General features: G+C 42.8%; 1 protein-coding gene across 9 annotated transcripts in view; it reads left to right on the top strand.

Moving 5' to 3' along the window:
- Positions 1-12,698, top strand: part of BCAS3 (BCAS3 microtubule associated cell migration factor) — a 293,863-nt gene that overhangs the window by 64,046 nt on the left and 217,119 nt on the right. For all 9 annotated transcript variants that reach the window (XM_058037737.1, XM_058037735.1, XM_058037743.1 and 6 more), the window contains exon 14: positions 5,789-5,922. In XM_058037737.1, coding sequence (XP_057893720.1) covers positions 5,789-5,922 — 134 coding nt within the window. The remainder of the gene's footprint in view (positions 1-5,788; positions 5,923-12,698) is intronic.

Genomic DNA, 12,698 nt, shown 5'->3' with positions numbered 1-12,698 from the left:
AGTGGGCAGGAAAACACTTCTGGAGAGTCAATCAAGCTGTAATTATTTAATGACAGAATAATTCTTCAGCTTTTCTGTTAATTTTCTTCTGGTTTTCAGCTTGAATTATTCCCTTGGAAGACAAATATGTTCAAATTAAGGCAGTTTGGTGAGCTGCAGTTACAAATGTTGTGTCCCTCTGTCCCATGTCACCAAAAGGAGGAATCTTTCATGATTGATCAAGAATTTCATTTTGGGTTGGTTGTGAAGGAAGAGCTGTAGCCATGGATTATTTTAGGAGTTAAAGGAGTCATAGGGAGTTATTTATTCGCAAAATAATATTTTATTTTTCTTGTCTTTCTTTTGACTTCTTGGGATTTTTAAAATATTTACATTAAATCTTTACGTGCTTGCGTTTATTTTGCGGTGAATTTTGCTAAAATCAGAATTTCATTATTTAGTTAAGGTTTTTTTGAGGCCAAATTTTTTAACTGCAGCACATGGTCCACTTGGGAGTACCCAGGGCTTGAGCAGCTCTGATGTTTGGCTGTATTTTCACTTGCCTGGGAGAGGGGCTGAGTGGGTATAAATAAAGCTGCTGTTCTGGATCGGGCCATATAAACTTTGTCCCATGAATGCAATTGCTCAGCCCAGGGAGCTCCGTGGAACAGGAATCCTGTCCCAGGGAACCTGTGGAAGGTGGCAGTGCCAGGAGAAATCTGTATGGACAGAACCAGGGGCTGCTCTATGTCATTGAGCACTCTGAGCCTGTAATTTGGGACTCTCCAAAGCTCAGTACCAGCCTTGTGTGGGATCCCAGTGCAGATTTCCAAACTGAAGTGTGAGAGTTCGTATTTTTTATCACTTTTTGGACAGGCAGTGAGTTGGTGCAGTGGCTGACTGGTCTCTCCATGTCTGGGCATGGAAATCTGAGGGTTGCATTCCTAAATCCAGTCTGCCCATGGATCCACATTTCCTCCCCACAGATGTGTGCCTGATCCCCAGCACTTGTGCCCTTGGTGTTTTGAACAGAAATCCAACAGAGCTTGAAGGTGTTGGATCCTTCAGCGAGTGCTGGCAGTGACACAGTTTGGGGAAATGGAGAACCCTCTGAGAACTGAAGGGAAGCTCCTGGTGAAGCTCCAAGCGTGAGGACCTCATTGATATGCAAGCAATCAGCAGCTCTGTAATTAGGAGGTGTTGCAGATAGGATGTGGTGGGGCTGCCCTGGGGAGTTGAGAGCGGGTGTCCCATCCCAGCCCGGGGCCCGGCTCGCAGGGGAGGAAGCTCCCACATAAACACGGCGCAGCCTCGGCTCCCAGCGCTCCCCTTCCGCTTCCAGCCCCTATAATTAGCAGCCTTTTCTTCTCCTTGTATTCCCAGTTGACGCAAATGCTTTTTGTGGCTTGGCACCTCATTTAGGGCGTGGGCTTAGTTTATGGCCAGGCCAGAGTCTGGTTTAGTCTTCTGATACTGCAGAAATAGCTCTTAAGCCACAGTCTACATCTGTACTGGTTTTTCCTTTTATGCATATATTCCTCGTGTTTTTATTTCTGTCCTGAAAGAAGCTGATTGTTTCCCCAAACAGAATGCAGGAAAAGTAGGAAGCTGTAAATTAGGGCAGGTAAAACAAAGCTTTGCTAATTTTTTTTTCCCTGTCTAGGATATCTCTTCCTTTGAAACTGGATTTTAATCATCTCTGTGGACTTAAAACAACCACACAGTAAAACAGTCATTAATTTAATCTGGCTGCACCCTCGTACTGTGGATAAGCAAAATCAGAATTTTTGCAATGAGATATATACTAAATGAAGTCTGGTTTACACATAAATTTCCACTGGGTCCTGTGTATGCAAGACTTCCAATGGATTTCAGCTGTTATCTGTTAAACAGGGATTAATGCCAGTTGGAAAAATAAGCAGGAAATCCTCAAGAATTATTCACTTTTCATCTCTGATTATTCACCCATAAAGTCCCTCATAGGAGAAAACATTCAGACTGAACTTAGCATGGCTTTAACCTGTATTTCCTTCTAAACAACTTTGGGAAAACTGTCACAAGGCCTCTTCAGAAGTCTGAGTTGAAGTTTCCTGCACTTGAAAGTGAAAGTGAGGTAGGACCAGGATTCTGGTTCGTGTTTCTCCACTGGGATTAGGAATTCCTGCTGGGATGCTGCAGGGAGATGGAGAGAGAAACAAAATGGCTGAGCTGTGATAATGAAAACTGGGATTCTTCAGTGTGAAGTAATGAGAGCTGGAAAATCCCACCACAAACCCCAGCCCAGTGTTCTGAAACATGGGTGATTTATTGTTTGAATAACAGGGGCGAGGAAGAGATTTCAGAATGCTGTTTTATAAATACACGTTCTTTCCCATCTGTGGTGTTGTGCTTGGGACCTCCGTGTTGATACAAGTCCTGCCAGAATATATTTGTACTTCAAATGCAAATGTGGGTGTGAAAGGGCCTCCTTTAACTTACTGAAAAAGAGTCTCTAATACAAGTGAAGGGCCTGTTTTCCCTGGGCTTTCATCTAATAAATGCATTTATTCCAAATGGGACAGGCAGCAGGAGTTTAGATCAGACACAAACTGCCAAATCAGATACCACTCATCTTTCTGTTTTTAAATCAATTCCTTTCCAGCCACAAATGTATTATCTTTCACCTCTGTACTCCTTCAAGTTAGCATAAACAGAGAAAAGAAACCCCAAACCAAACCCAGAAAACCCAAAGGCAAAGCACACATGGAACCAAGAGCTGGGAGCATCATCTGGAGCTGCTCAGAGCTGCAGGTACACAGGTGGATGTCACAGCTGTGCCTCTGGGATCCAGGGTGTCACTGTGGGAACAAACAGGGACCACCATGGGTTCTGGGGGCTCCTGTGCCACAGGTTTTGGTGTTTGTGCCCAAAGTGAGCCCTGCTGTGCCTGGTGACAGCATTGAGGGTTGGGAAGGAGCCTGTGAGGAGCAGGGGGATGATGCCCTGCCTGAGCTGCCCACAGACACCTGCGGCTCTCGCCAGCGCTGGAAACCAGATCCTGCTGAGCTGAACACCCCTGGATTGCATGGACAACAAGGGTGGTGATCCTGTGTTTTCACTGGCTTGGGATCATTGCACAGCGTTTTGTCTCCAGTTCCAGACGGAGTTTTGGCAGATTTAGGGGTTTTTTACCATCTTGAGTGCATCGTGCCGTGCGCTGGGATCCACAGGAAGAAGGCTCTGCTGGGAGCTCTGGGTGCACTCAGCCCTGGGTCTGTATTTATAAAAGACTTCTCAAGCCTTGAGGGAGGAAAAAATAGCTGTTTGCAGAGCTTGTCTGCTCAGTATTCAGAGAAGTCTTATGGATCCATCTCCTCCAGCTTCTCCTTCTCCAAAGGTCCTTTCCATCAGGAATAAGAGAGAGCACAAAAGGACCCAAAGCACCTTCACGTCTGTATAAAGCTGTCTAAAGCATGAGGAGAGACAAGCATGGGAATAGAGAAGATAAATTCTTACTGGGTTGAATTAGATCTTTTGGAATATCCTCACTCCAGTAACAGCAGCAGCCTGATTCCAGCACACAAACCCCTCTTTGCTTCCAGCTTTCTCTGCTGGAAATGCTATATATTATTGAGGACCGCACACTTCACTGGAGGGGAAGTGTAGTTTGTGATGTTGCAGAACAGAATTAATGCAAATTGTGTGCATAATCCCACACGAAAGGCTTGGCTGCCTCGCACCGGAGCAACTTGAGCTGTATTTCCTATCAACACAGTCACTACAAATCAAGGAAATTGCCAGTTAAGCCAACATTAACATCCAGACCAACCTCAGCTCACATGCCTTACCGCCCAAACATAATACCCCAGCGCTCTCCCGGATTTCTCAGCTCCATAACAAACTCCCTTTCATTTCTAACACTCGGGGCCGGAGGAACAGCCGGGAACAGTAAAAGTGTGTCTGCTGGAGGGAATCTTGCTGAGCTCAGATGTGAGCTGCTGCGTTTGTGCGAGCTGCAGGAAATGCCTGGGTGCAGCGTGGGTGGCCGTGCCGGGCCCGGCCCTGCCAGCCCCAGTGGTCAAGCTCAGGGGAGGCTTGGAGGCAGTTGTGTCTCTGAGAGTAATTTGGATTTTGTACCTTGCTGCTGGTGGGCCTCAGCACCTTGGAATTGCGTGTTTGCCTTCACAGGATCCTTCTTTCAGAGGTTTTGGAGAAGCTGAGTGTGCCCTGTTGGTGCCACGCAGGCTCTGAGGGTGCTGTGTTACCCTGGGTGAGGTTTCAGGACATGGGACCCACAGGGCCAAGCCTTCAGCCTCTGAGGCCAAAGGAATTTTTCTTTCTGGGCCTAAAGACCAGGAAGAAAAGACAGAAATTTTTTCTGTCTGGGCCTAAAGGACCCAATCTCTTGGATTCCAGCATTGCCACAGAGGGAGAGCACTCAGGATACCAAGCTAGTGATGAAATGGTGTCCCATAGAAAAGCTGATCACACTTAATTTTTACTCTGCTGCTTGGCATGCTTTTTACAGTTTAGTACTAGAATTTTACAGTTTAATACTAGAATTTTACTGTTTAATACTGGAATTTTACAACTGTCATAAGGTAGAGAATCAGTGGGAACATGTGAGAAGTTTCAGTTGTGTGCTGTTGGTATCTGGGGCAGCAGAGAGAAAAGCAATTTCAGGTATCACCTGTAAATAAATGAAGGCAATGGACACTCATTTATGGCAGAAATAAGATAACCTCTGAATAAGTGTCATGTAAAACATGGGGACTAAGTTCTCTTCCTGCAGGATAAAAGATTTCAGTTGAGCTTTATGTGGAGAAATGTTGCAACAGACCCAAGTGGGAATTCCTGGTTTTTCTTTAATAGATGAGTACCTTGAAAAATATTTAGAATGTCACTATTAAACTGCTAAAATCACTTTTACTTGACGTTAACTAAATGTTAGAGGGTTACTTTGGGTGGTAACCTTTTAAATTTCATTAATAACAGAAAAATAAATCTGTAGTTTGTTACTGTAATCCCAAGTTCTGCCATAATGCTGTATTGTCCCTGTGTGTACAAAAATACTTCATTTTTTGTACAAATTGCTATAAATTTATAGCAAATTGACTTCAAGTATCTTTGTAAAAAAACTGGGTTATGGTGTGGGCTGAGACATTGTGGGATAAAAAAAAGTAAATAGCAAATGTAAGTTACTGTGGTTCTGTTGATCTAATTGAATCATTTCAGTACCTCCACCAGTGACCTGTTTTCAATGAACCTGGTACCTCATTTAGTGTTTAATTTGAAGCTCTCAACTCTGCTTTTCATCAATAAATCAGACAGTTCCTTTCATTTACAAGGAAGATGCTTCTTCAGGATTGTTTTGGTATGGGCTGTTTTGGCTGGATTTCGATAATCTCTTCTTCCAAAAATTGTTATTGTGGAGACATCAATCTTTTTTAGACTGGCTTTTGCCCAGGGAAGAGCATTTTGGGGTTTTGCTGTAACATTCATCACTTCAATGCTTCATATTGGTTGCACAGTTCTCAGATTTAGTTGGAATATTCAGATTTTTCAGATGTTTTTATAGATTTGTGTTGTAATATTATCTTAATATATTAATACTTAAGTAGTAGTACTGTGAATATGATTTCGGTTGAAGTCCTGATTCATTTTTATGAGGTGAATCCCTTTCAATTCAGTAATTTTCTGTGTTTTCTTCTGTTTCCAAACCCCAAATGTAAGCCACACTCAGTGTTTTTTACACAGACACTTTAAGCCTCTTTTGCAGTGATTAATCTTTTGCTCTTTTGTGTTTCTTTTCTCTCTTTTTTTTCCCCAGGGATGTTGCTGGTCACCACTGACACATTAGGCCATGATTTCCATGTTTTCCAAATCCTGACACATCCTTGGTCATCATCACAAAGTGCCGTCCATCACTTGTACACACTTCACAGGGGAGAGACCGAAGCCAAAGTAAGTGAAACTCTTTGCTGAGGAATAATCCCCAGGCACCTTATACATTCTGTGTATGTTGGCACCTTAATGTTTGTTTCAGCACACAAAGAGCCTTTCTTGTGCTCCAGCCACAGAAGGGATAAGAGCAGAGCGTTTAACCTGGACAATAATAAATTCTTGCCCTTTGCAATGAGGTGCTGTCAGATTTATTCAGATCTGGCACTGCCTCCAAAGAGCCCTGATTATTGGCTGTGTTTGCACTTAACCTTTTCTCATGTAACATGTTCAACATTTGTCTCGTGCCCGTGAGGGAACTGTCAGCGTTTGCCTGACTCTGGTGGTAAAAGCCACAGACAGACAATTAAAGAGTTGAAAGGAAGAGTTAATCAAAAGGCTGTGATTAACTTTTCTTGGCACGGTGGGGGAACCTGCAGAGACTCCCCAGTTTAACTTCCCTGTTGAAAAATCCCCCTGTCAGAGATGGAGGGCTAAGTTAGGATATTGTCCAAGGGTGGGGAAGTGTGGAATTGTATTTTAAGCAATGCTCAGTGAAGTGATTTGCTGTGAGGTGGGGAAAAGGGATCTGCTCTCACTGGCAGAGCTGTGCCTGTGGCAGCAGCGAGTTCTGCTCGAGTCCTTATGGCAGAGCCTCACCTTTGGAGCATGAGGAACTGCTGAGGAACCTGCTTTAAGCACAGGAATAAAAATGTCACCACAGGGTAAGGAATGAGTATTGCACTTGCTGATGCAATTACACACGGGCAGCACAGATGTAAAGCACAGTGACAGGGACAGCCTGGGGCTCTGGGATTGTCACCCTGGCACTGGGAGCTTTGGCTGGTTCTGGTACCTGATAACAGTTCCTTCAAACCTTTTTTTTTGCTGTGAGTTGAGCAGTTTCCCTCAAGTTTCTCACCATACCTTTGTAACAAGTGGAATGTGAAAGCTTTATTGAACTTAGCAGTGGTTGATCAAGTTTTGATCTGGGTGAATTTACATTTCTGGTAGTTTAAATACTCTAAAGCTTTCCTGCTGCCATTCTGGAAAAGTGAAATTGCTGTTACAGGCAATAGTGTGCTATAAGAAGAAAAACCAGTCTGGAAAGTGAGAGGAAATTAGGAAAAACTGTTCATTTGGGATAATATATATAGTTCTAACAAGTAGTTTTTATAAATATTACAAACAGCAGTGAGATCTGTGTGTATATACATACTCTGCCATCTACTTGGGCACATTCTATAACGTGTTTAATGTTTTAGAGTTATTTTTGTTCTCCCTTCATACAAAGACTCAATATTGAAACCCAAAGCACAGGACTTCAGTCATGAGGAACAAAGATGTTCTTCTGGTTTTTACAGCTGATAAATTTGTTTTCAAGGCACACATTGGAAACCAAACAGAACATGTTTTAGAGAAGAAACCCTTATTGATACATGTTTTTTTGGGTTATAGTATTAGCATCTCTGTGAAAGCTTTGCATTAAAATTCGCAGAATCAACATAGTAAAATTTTTTCCTAGTTTGCCACACAGTTTTCTTTTGGGATGTGAACAGTATAGCTTTTGGAATGGCATAAAATGGAGAAAATTCGTACCAGTCTGAGGTGTGTTGGTGGATTTCACAGCTCCCTGGATAATTAAACAATATTGCATTGGTACCTGTGATTCTCAACACACATAGTTTGAAATATTTATATAATATGAAGGATTGTTTCACTTTTTTTTCTTTTGGAATAACAGCACTTGTAGCTGTTCAATGAGAGGAGCGTTTGCTGGTGCTGCTCTTTTGTTGTGTGAATTTCATGTATGAGGAGCATTAGACGAGAATTTTGGAGGCTGTTCAATATAAAACTCTCAGTGCAGCCCACACTGGGAGCCTCTGTACCTCCTGTCTGGTTAGAACAGTATTTATACATTTGCTACCAGACCTTTTTCCTTTTTTCTTTTTTTCCCCTCTGGTTTAAAACTAACTGTGAATCAAGGCCAATGGTCTTAAAGGTCACCTTCTGTACTGGAGCTATAAAAAGTTCTAATTTGTGTTGATGGACATGAGTGATTATCAGTGTCAGAATTTGTTTAGCTAGTACCCATTATAAATTGTTTAAACATCATCATTATGGCCATGTTATATGTGGGATTTTAATGTCCCTGCTGAAATCAGCTCTGCTTTTGTATGTGAGATTTTGGCTGACAGAGCTTCACCCACTTTTCCCAAAATCTCCTTTTTGTGACTCAGATGGAGATGGGGTGGGATGGAAGGTGGGCCTCTGCCTCAGAAGGGAGTTGTGAAGACAGAGACCATGGCAGAATGTGAAGTGCTCAGATAATTCACTGAGTCCCAAGGTCACAGTGTTCACAGTCACTGTTCTGCAAGCACAGACAGAATCCCTGTTTGGTTGTACCAGATTAAGATCTTTTAGCCTTTGAGTGCCACTTGTGCTCTAGATTTTATATTTTTTTTCCCTTAAGAGGACAAAGAGCAGCACTGGGTAACACCAGGAGGGTCCATTGCAAGGGCTGGCTGTATTTTACTGAGTCAGAGCTGAACCTCTCAGAGGATCTGTGCTTGCACAGTTCAGCTGGAAAGAGGAGAAATGTGCACGTGTATGTGCTGCACATTTTGGTTAAGGATACATCTGCTTGTCCTCCAGCTCCTGCATTGTGAGGCAACACTTACTGCACTCATATTTTTACCCAAGAGCATTCTGGAAGGTTTCTAATGAAGGCATAGCATGTTCCGAACTGAGGAAGCTCATTTACTTGCAGATGAAAGTTAGCCTGTCACCTGATGATCCTTTCTCTTTGATCTGAAATTGTAAACAGCAAAAACAAAATCCCTGAAAACAGCATTATCTCAGCCTAGGACAAATAAACGTAACGATAGCATCAGCTGGCTGCTGGCCAGCCCCTCTGTAATCCTGTACTCTGTCAGACTCCTGTTATTCCCACTCCCAAACTGCAGCTAGGACTGCCTTCAGCTGGAGAAGGTGAACAGGGAATGATAAAAACATTCCAGCCTGGCTGCTGACGTGAGGCTTTTCCAGGGAATGCAGGAATGTTTCAGTGAAGTGATTCCACAGAGACTGCTCAAGGTTGTGTCATACCCTGTGCCCAGGTAGTGAAACACTGGAACAACTTCCAGGTATTGGATGTGAATCTTCATGGCCTTGAGAAATCCCTTCCTGTCTGTGACATGCTCATAGATGCAGTTATTGAAATAGACTCTGTAAAACTAGGAAGACTTTCTTATTTCTAGGAAAGAAGCTGGGGATGGGCTTGAAATAATCAAGATTGGTTTGGGAAGTTGATCAGTGTCAGATGAGAGCTGCCAAGAAGAAGCTGCTGCAGTCAGAAGCAGCTTGGCTGCCCTGGGGAGCTGAGCCCTGAGCAACATTTGCAGGCTCAGACATTGACAGAGAGCTCAGCTCTGTTAAAGGCCCCACGTGGATCTCTCCTGTGCCCACATTCTGCCCTTGCTTTACACAGAACTGAAATCACTGTTGAGGACTTGGGGAGACACAGTTGGGTCTGTGTGGGTCTGATAAATCATATTGTGTAGACCATGATTTTATTATTTTTTCATTTATGTTTGTTGCTACATCATTTCCTTAATTTTCTCAGCCAAGAAAATTCACATACAGACCAGTTTTCTAATTTATTTTGACCCTTACCTCCTCGGGACTGCTGCTCTTTCTCATTGCTTAATGATACTGGTGTTTTCTTTCTGCCATCTCCCTGCACAGCATAATTCAATACTTGAGTCCTGTGCTTCAAATCAGGGTGTTTTTTCTCTGTGACACAGCACAGTGATCATGAACAGGTCACGTTCCTGTTGCAGCACTGCTGCTCCTACTCTCCAGGTTTAATTAAATGCAGTAAAATGCACAAGAATACACAGATTGCACCTGGTGTAACTCCACACAACTGACAGAGGGGTGGTAAGAAGGAAAAAAAGAGTGCTAGGAAGATCAAAATGCGGTTTATTCCTGATCATTATTGTTGAAATCCAGGGTTCAGCACTGAGGCTGGTTTTCTGTTATGTGATTTACCTGGACACAGTCCTGTGCCAGGTGCTCTGGGCTGACCCTGTTTGAGCAGGGAGCTTGGGCCAGATGAGCTTCTGTGGCCCTTCCAACCCAACCCATCCTGTGATTCTGTGATTCAGAAATTATTTTTTGATCTGTACAGTATTGAAAGCTGATCCTCTGTGGAGCTGCTCACATGTGCTGTGTCCTTGGAGGACTCTGTATATTAAATTACCTGACTGTGTCACTCAGGGCAGGCTCTGAGTGGTAGCTACATTTTAATTCAGTTTTCTGGAGGATTTTACATCATAATGTTCAAAACACAGGGAAACAGAGAAGTGGAAGTTATAAAGAAGAATAATTGGAGGGAAGCAGGAGAAGACAGGAAGCACACTGACCTTTTGGAGGATGTCCAGAGGGGGCCACCAAAATGTTTAGAGAGCTGGAGCCCCTCTCATATGAGGAAAGACTGAGAGAATTGGGATTGTTCAGCCTGCAAAAGAGGCTTTGGAGTGGTGCATTTGTGTCCTTGCAGTACCTGAAGGGAGCCTGCAAGAAAGATGGAGAGTCTAGACTGAAAAGAATTTGAAAACATCTTATAGGTTCCCAAATTAAACAAAATTTCAGGTCTGTAACTCCCTTTACTGGTCCAGACAGAGGAGGATAGATAAAATTTTAAAATACAGACATGAGTATTAAATGTGGCATTGACCTTGAGCTATGGAATAAACTTTGCATCGTGAGAGATCTGCTGTACTTTGTACTTTATTAACATATATCTGTAAACACTATGGGGTCTTGATTGATCTTTGGTATCTAAACATTACATCATAATTAACAACAAATCCAGAAATATATTATAAATACATGAAATAATAGTACATTAACCTAAAGAACAGCAATAAACTGCAACGCTTAGCATAAACTTGAAAACCACTAATGGGCCACTGTGCAGTTTGTTTATACTCTGAGCAGTCGAGAACTCGGCGTAATGTACAGGAACGTGGTGGGGAACAGCTCAGCCCAGGCATAATTTATAGGGCTTTATTCATGGACACAGCTGATTTTTGAAGTTGTTTCTGAGACTGCCACGATGAGCATTGTCCTTTCAGCCTGGTCCAAGCCTTCTTCCAGTTCTCCTGGAGAGTTCTGGGCTCCTTCGCGTTGCGCAGATGGGTTTGTGCCGGTTTGGTGTGAGCGTGTTTAATTCATGCCCTTGGAATTGGAAGTATTCTCTGAATCAGCTCCTTGGACTGCCTGTGGTTCTGCTGCTCCTCCTGGGTCTGTGAAAGACAAATGAGACCAGTGAGCAATAGGTGAATCACGAGGAACAGCAGCTTCCAAAATACTCTGCCACTGCTGAGCGGGGTTTCATAGCTTTGTTCCTGTAAATCTTTATTCATTGCACACTCTCCTGTCAGCACTTTCCCCATGTTATTCCTGAGCATCACAACCCTTCTGCCTTTGAGGTTTCAGCCATGTTTCAGGCAGCCATGGCCACGATGCCCACTCTGACTGCAGCCAGTGTTTGTGAGCACTTTTTTAAAGAGAGCGTTTGGGATTACGGAGTTCCACACTTTCTTCCTGTAGATCAGGAATACTTTTTTCTGTGTAATGTTTACACTGAGGAAAAAAAAACATCCTGTAGTGATTGTTTCCCATTTCTTGGCTGGGGTTGTCATTTGCCAGGGCTGTTGTGTGTAGTTTTTGAAAGAACATAACCCTCAGGGTGCCAACTGGAAACTGAGTACTAAAGTAGAAACACACATTTTATTGCATGCTACAGTGAGATGGAATTTTTTTCTGTCATCTCATAGTTCTGTTGTAACTGAGAGTGGCAGTTTTTAAACAGTTCATATGTTTGGTTTTGACCAGGAGAATTTGCCACTTTAACAGAAAGTACTGAAATACTTTTGGAGCCATCATTTTCCCTTTGGGGAAAATTTCCACGGCCTTTGGGATTTTTTGGAGTCCTTATTAATCCCTGTGGGGTCTCTAATCCCTTCTGAGCAGCCTGTTAAGGTGAAACACTTTGTAAGCCAGCTCAGAGCTCCGAGTGCTGCACTGTAGGTGTTCAGAGCTGAATCCTGGAAGTGCCAAAGCTGTCAGGCTTGGGAGCTCTCTGAGCTGCCTCCTTGGGGATATCACCAGGACTGAAAGGAGCAGGTGTGCAGCGCTGGTTTTAGTTGATCTCGGTAATGTTGATGAAGCATTTTGTGTAGTGACAGTCTGCCAATCAAATATCTTGTCACAAGTCACCAGACTTAAATCCTTTTTTTATCTCCGAGGCTTCAGGCTCAGTTGGAAACTTGCACTTGGATGAATACTTTGCTGCTTTTGTCTGGAATAGCTGGAGTGCATTTCTGGAATATTTGTCAAGATTTTATCAGTGTTTACTCCAATTTGAGTACCTAGTGCATTGTAAAACTGGCTTCAGTGAAATCTTAAAGAATTTTATTTAGCTTATGCTGTTTAATAATATAATGAAAACTAATCCTTCGTCTATATATTTGTTTGCCGTGGTAAATCCCACTTGTGTCCACGGTTCCTTTTAGTCAGCTTTTACCTTTAAAAACATTTTTGGAAGAATTGTTTCAGGACTTTTTTTCTCTATGATAAATCATTTTAACTTCGACTACTTGTTTTCTTGAGTTGTCTGCCAGGACGGGCTTGGAAACAAACTTTAATCTCTCTTTTAAAGCATTCCTTCAGGAACAAGAATTTGCTTTCCATCAAAGCGTTGTGTAAAGCACACTTGAAAGAGAATTAAA

This window comes from Melospiza georgiana, chromosome 19 (genome assembly GCF_028018845.1).
Source record: "Melospiza georgiana isolate bMelGeo1 chromosome 19, bMelGeo1.pri, whole genome shotgun sequence".
Classification (NCBI taxonomy): Eukaryota; Metazoa; Chordata; class Aves; order Passeriformes; family Passerellidae; genus Melospiza; species Melospiza georgiana.
Note: the sequence above shows the minus strand (reverse complement) of the source record. Positions and strands in the feature narration are given on the sequence as shown.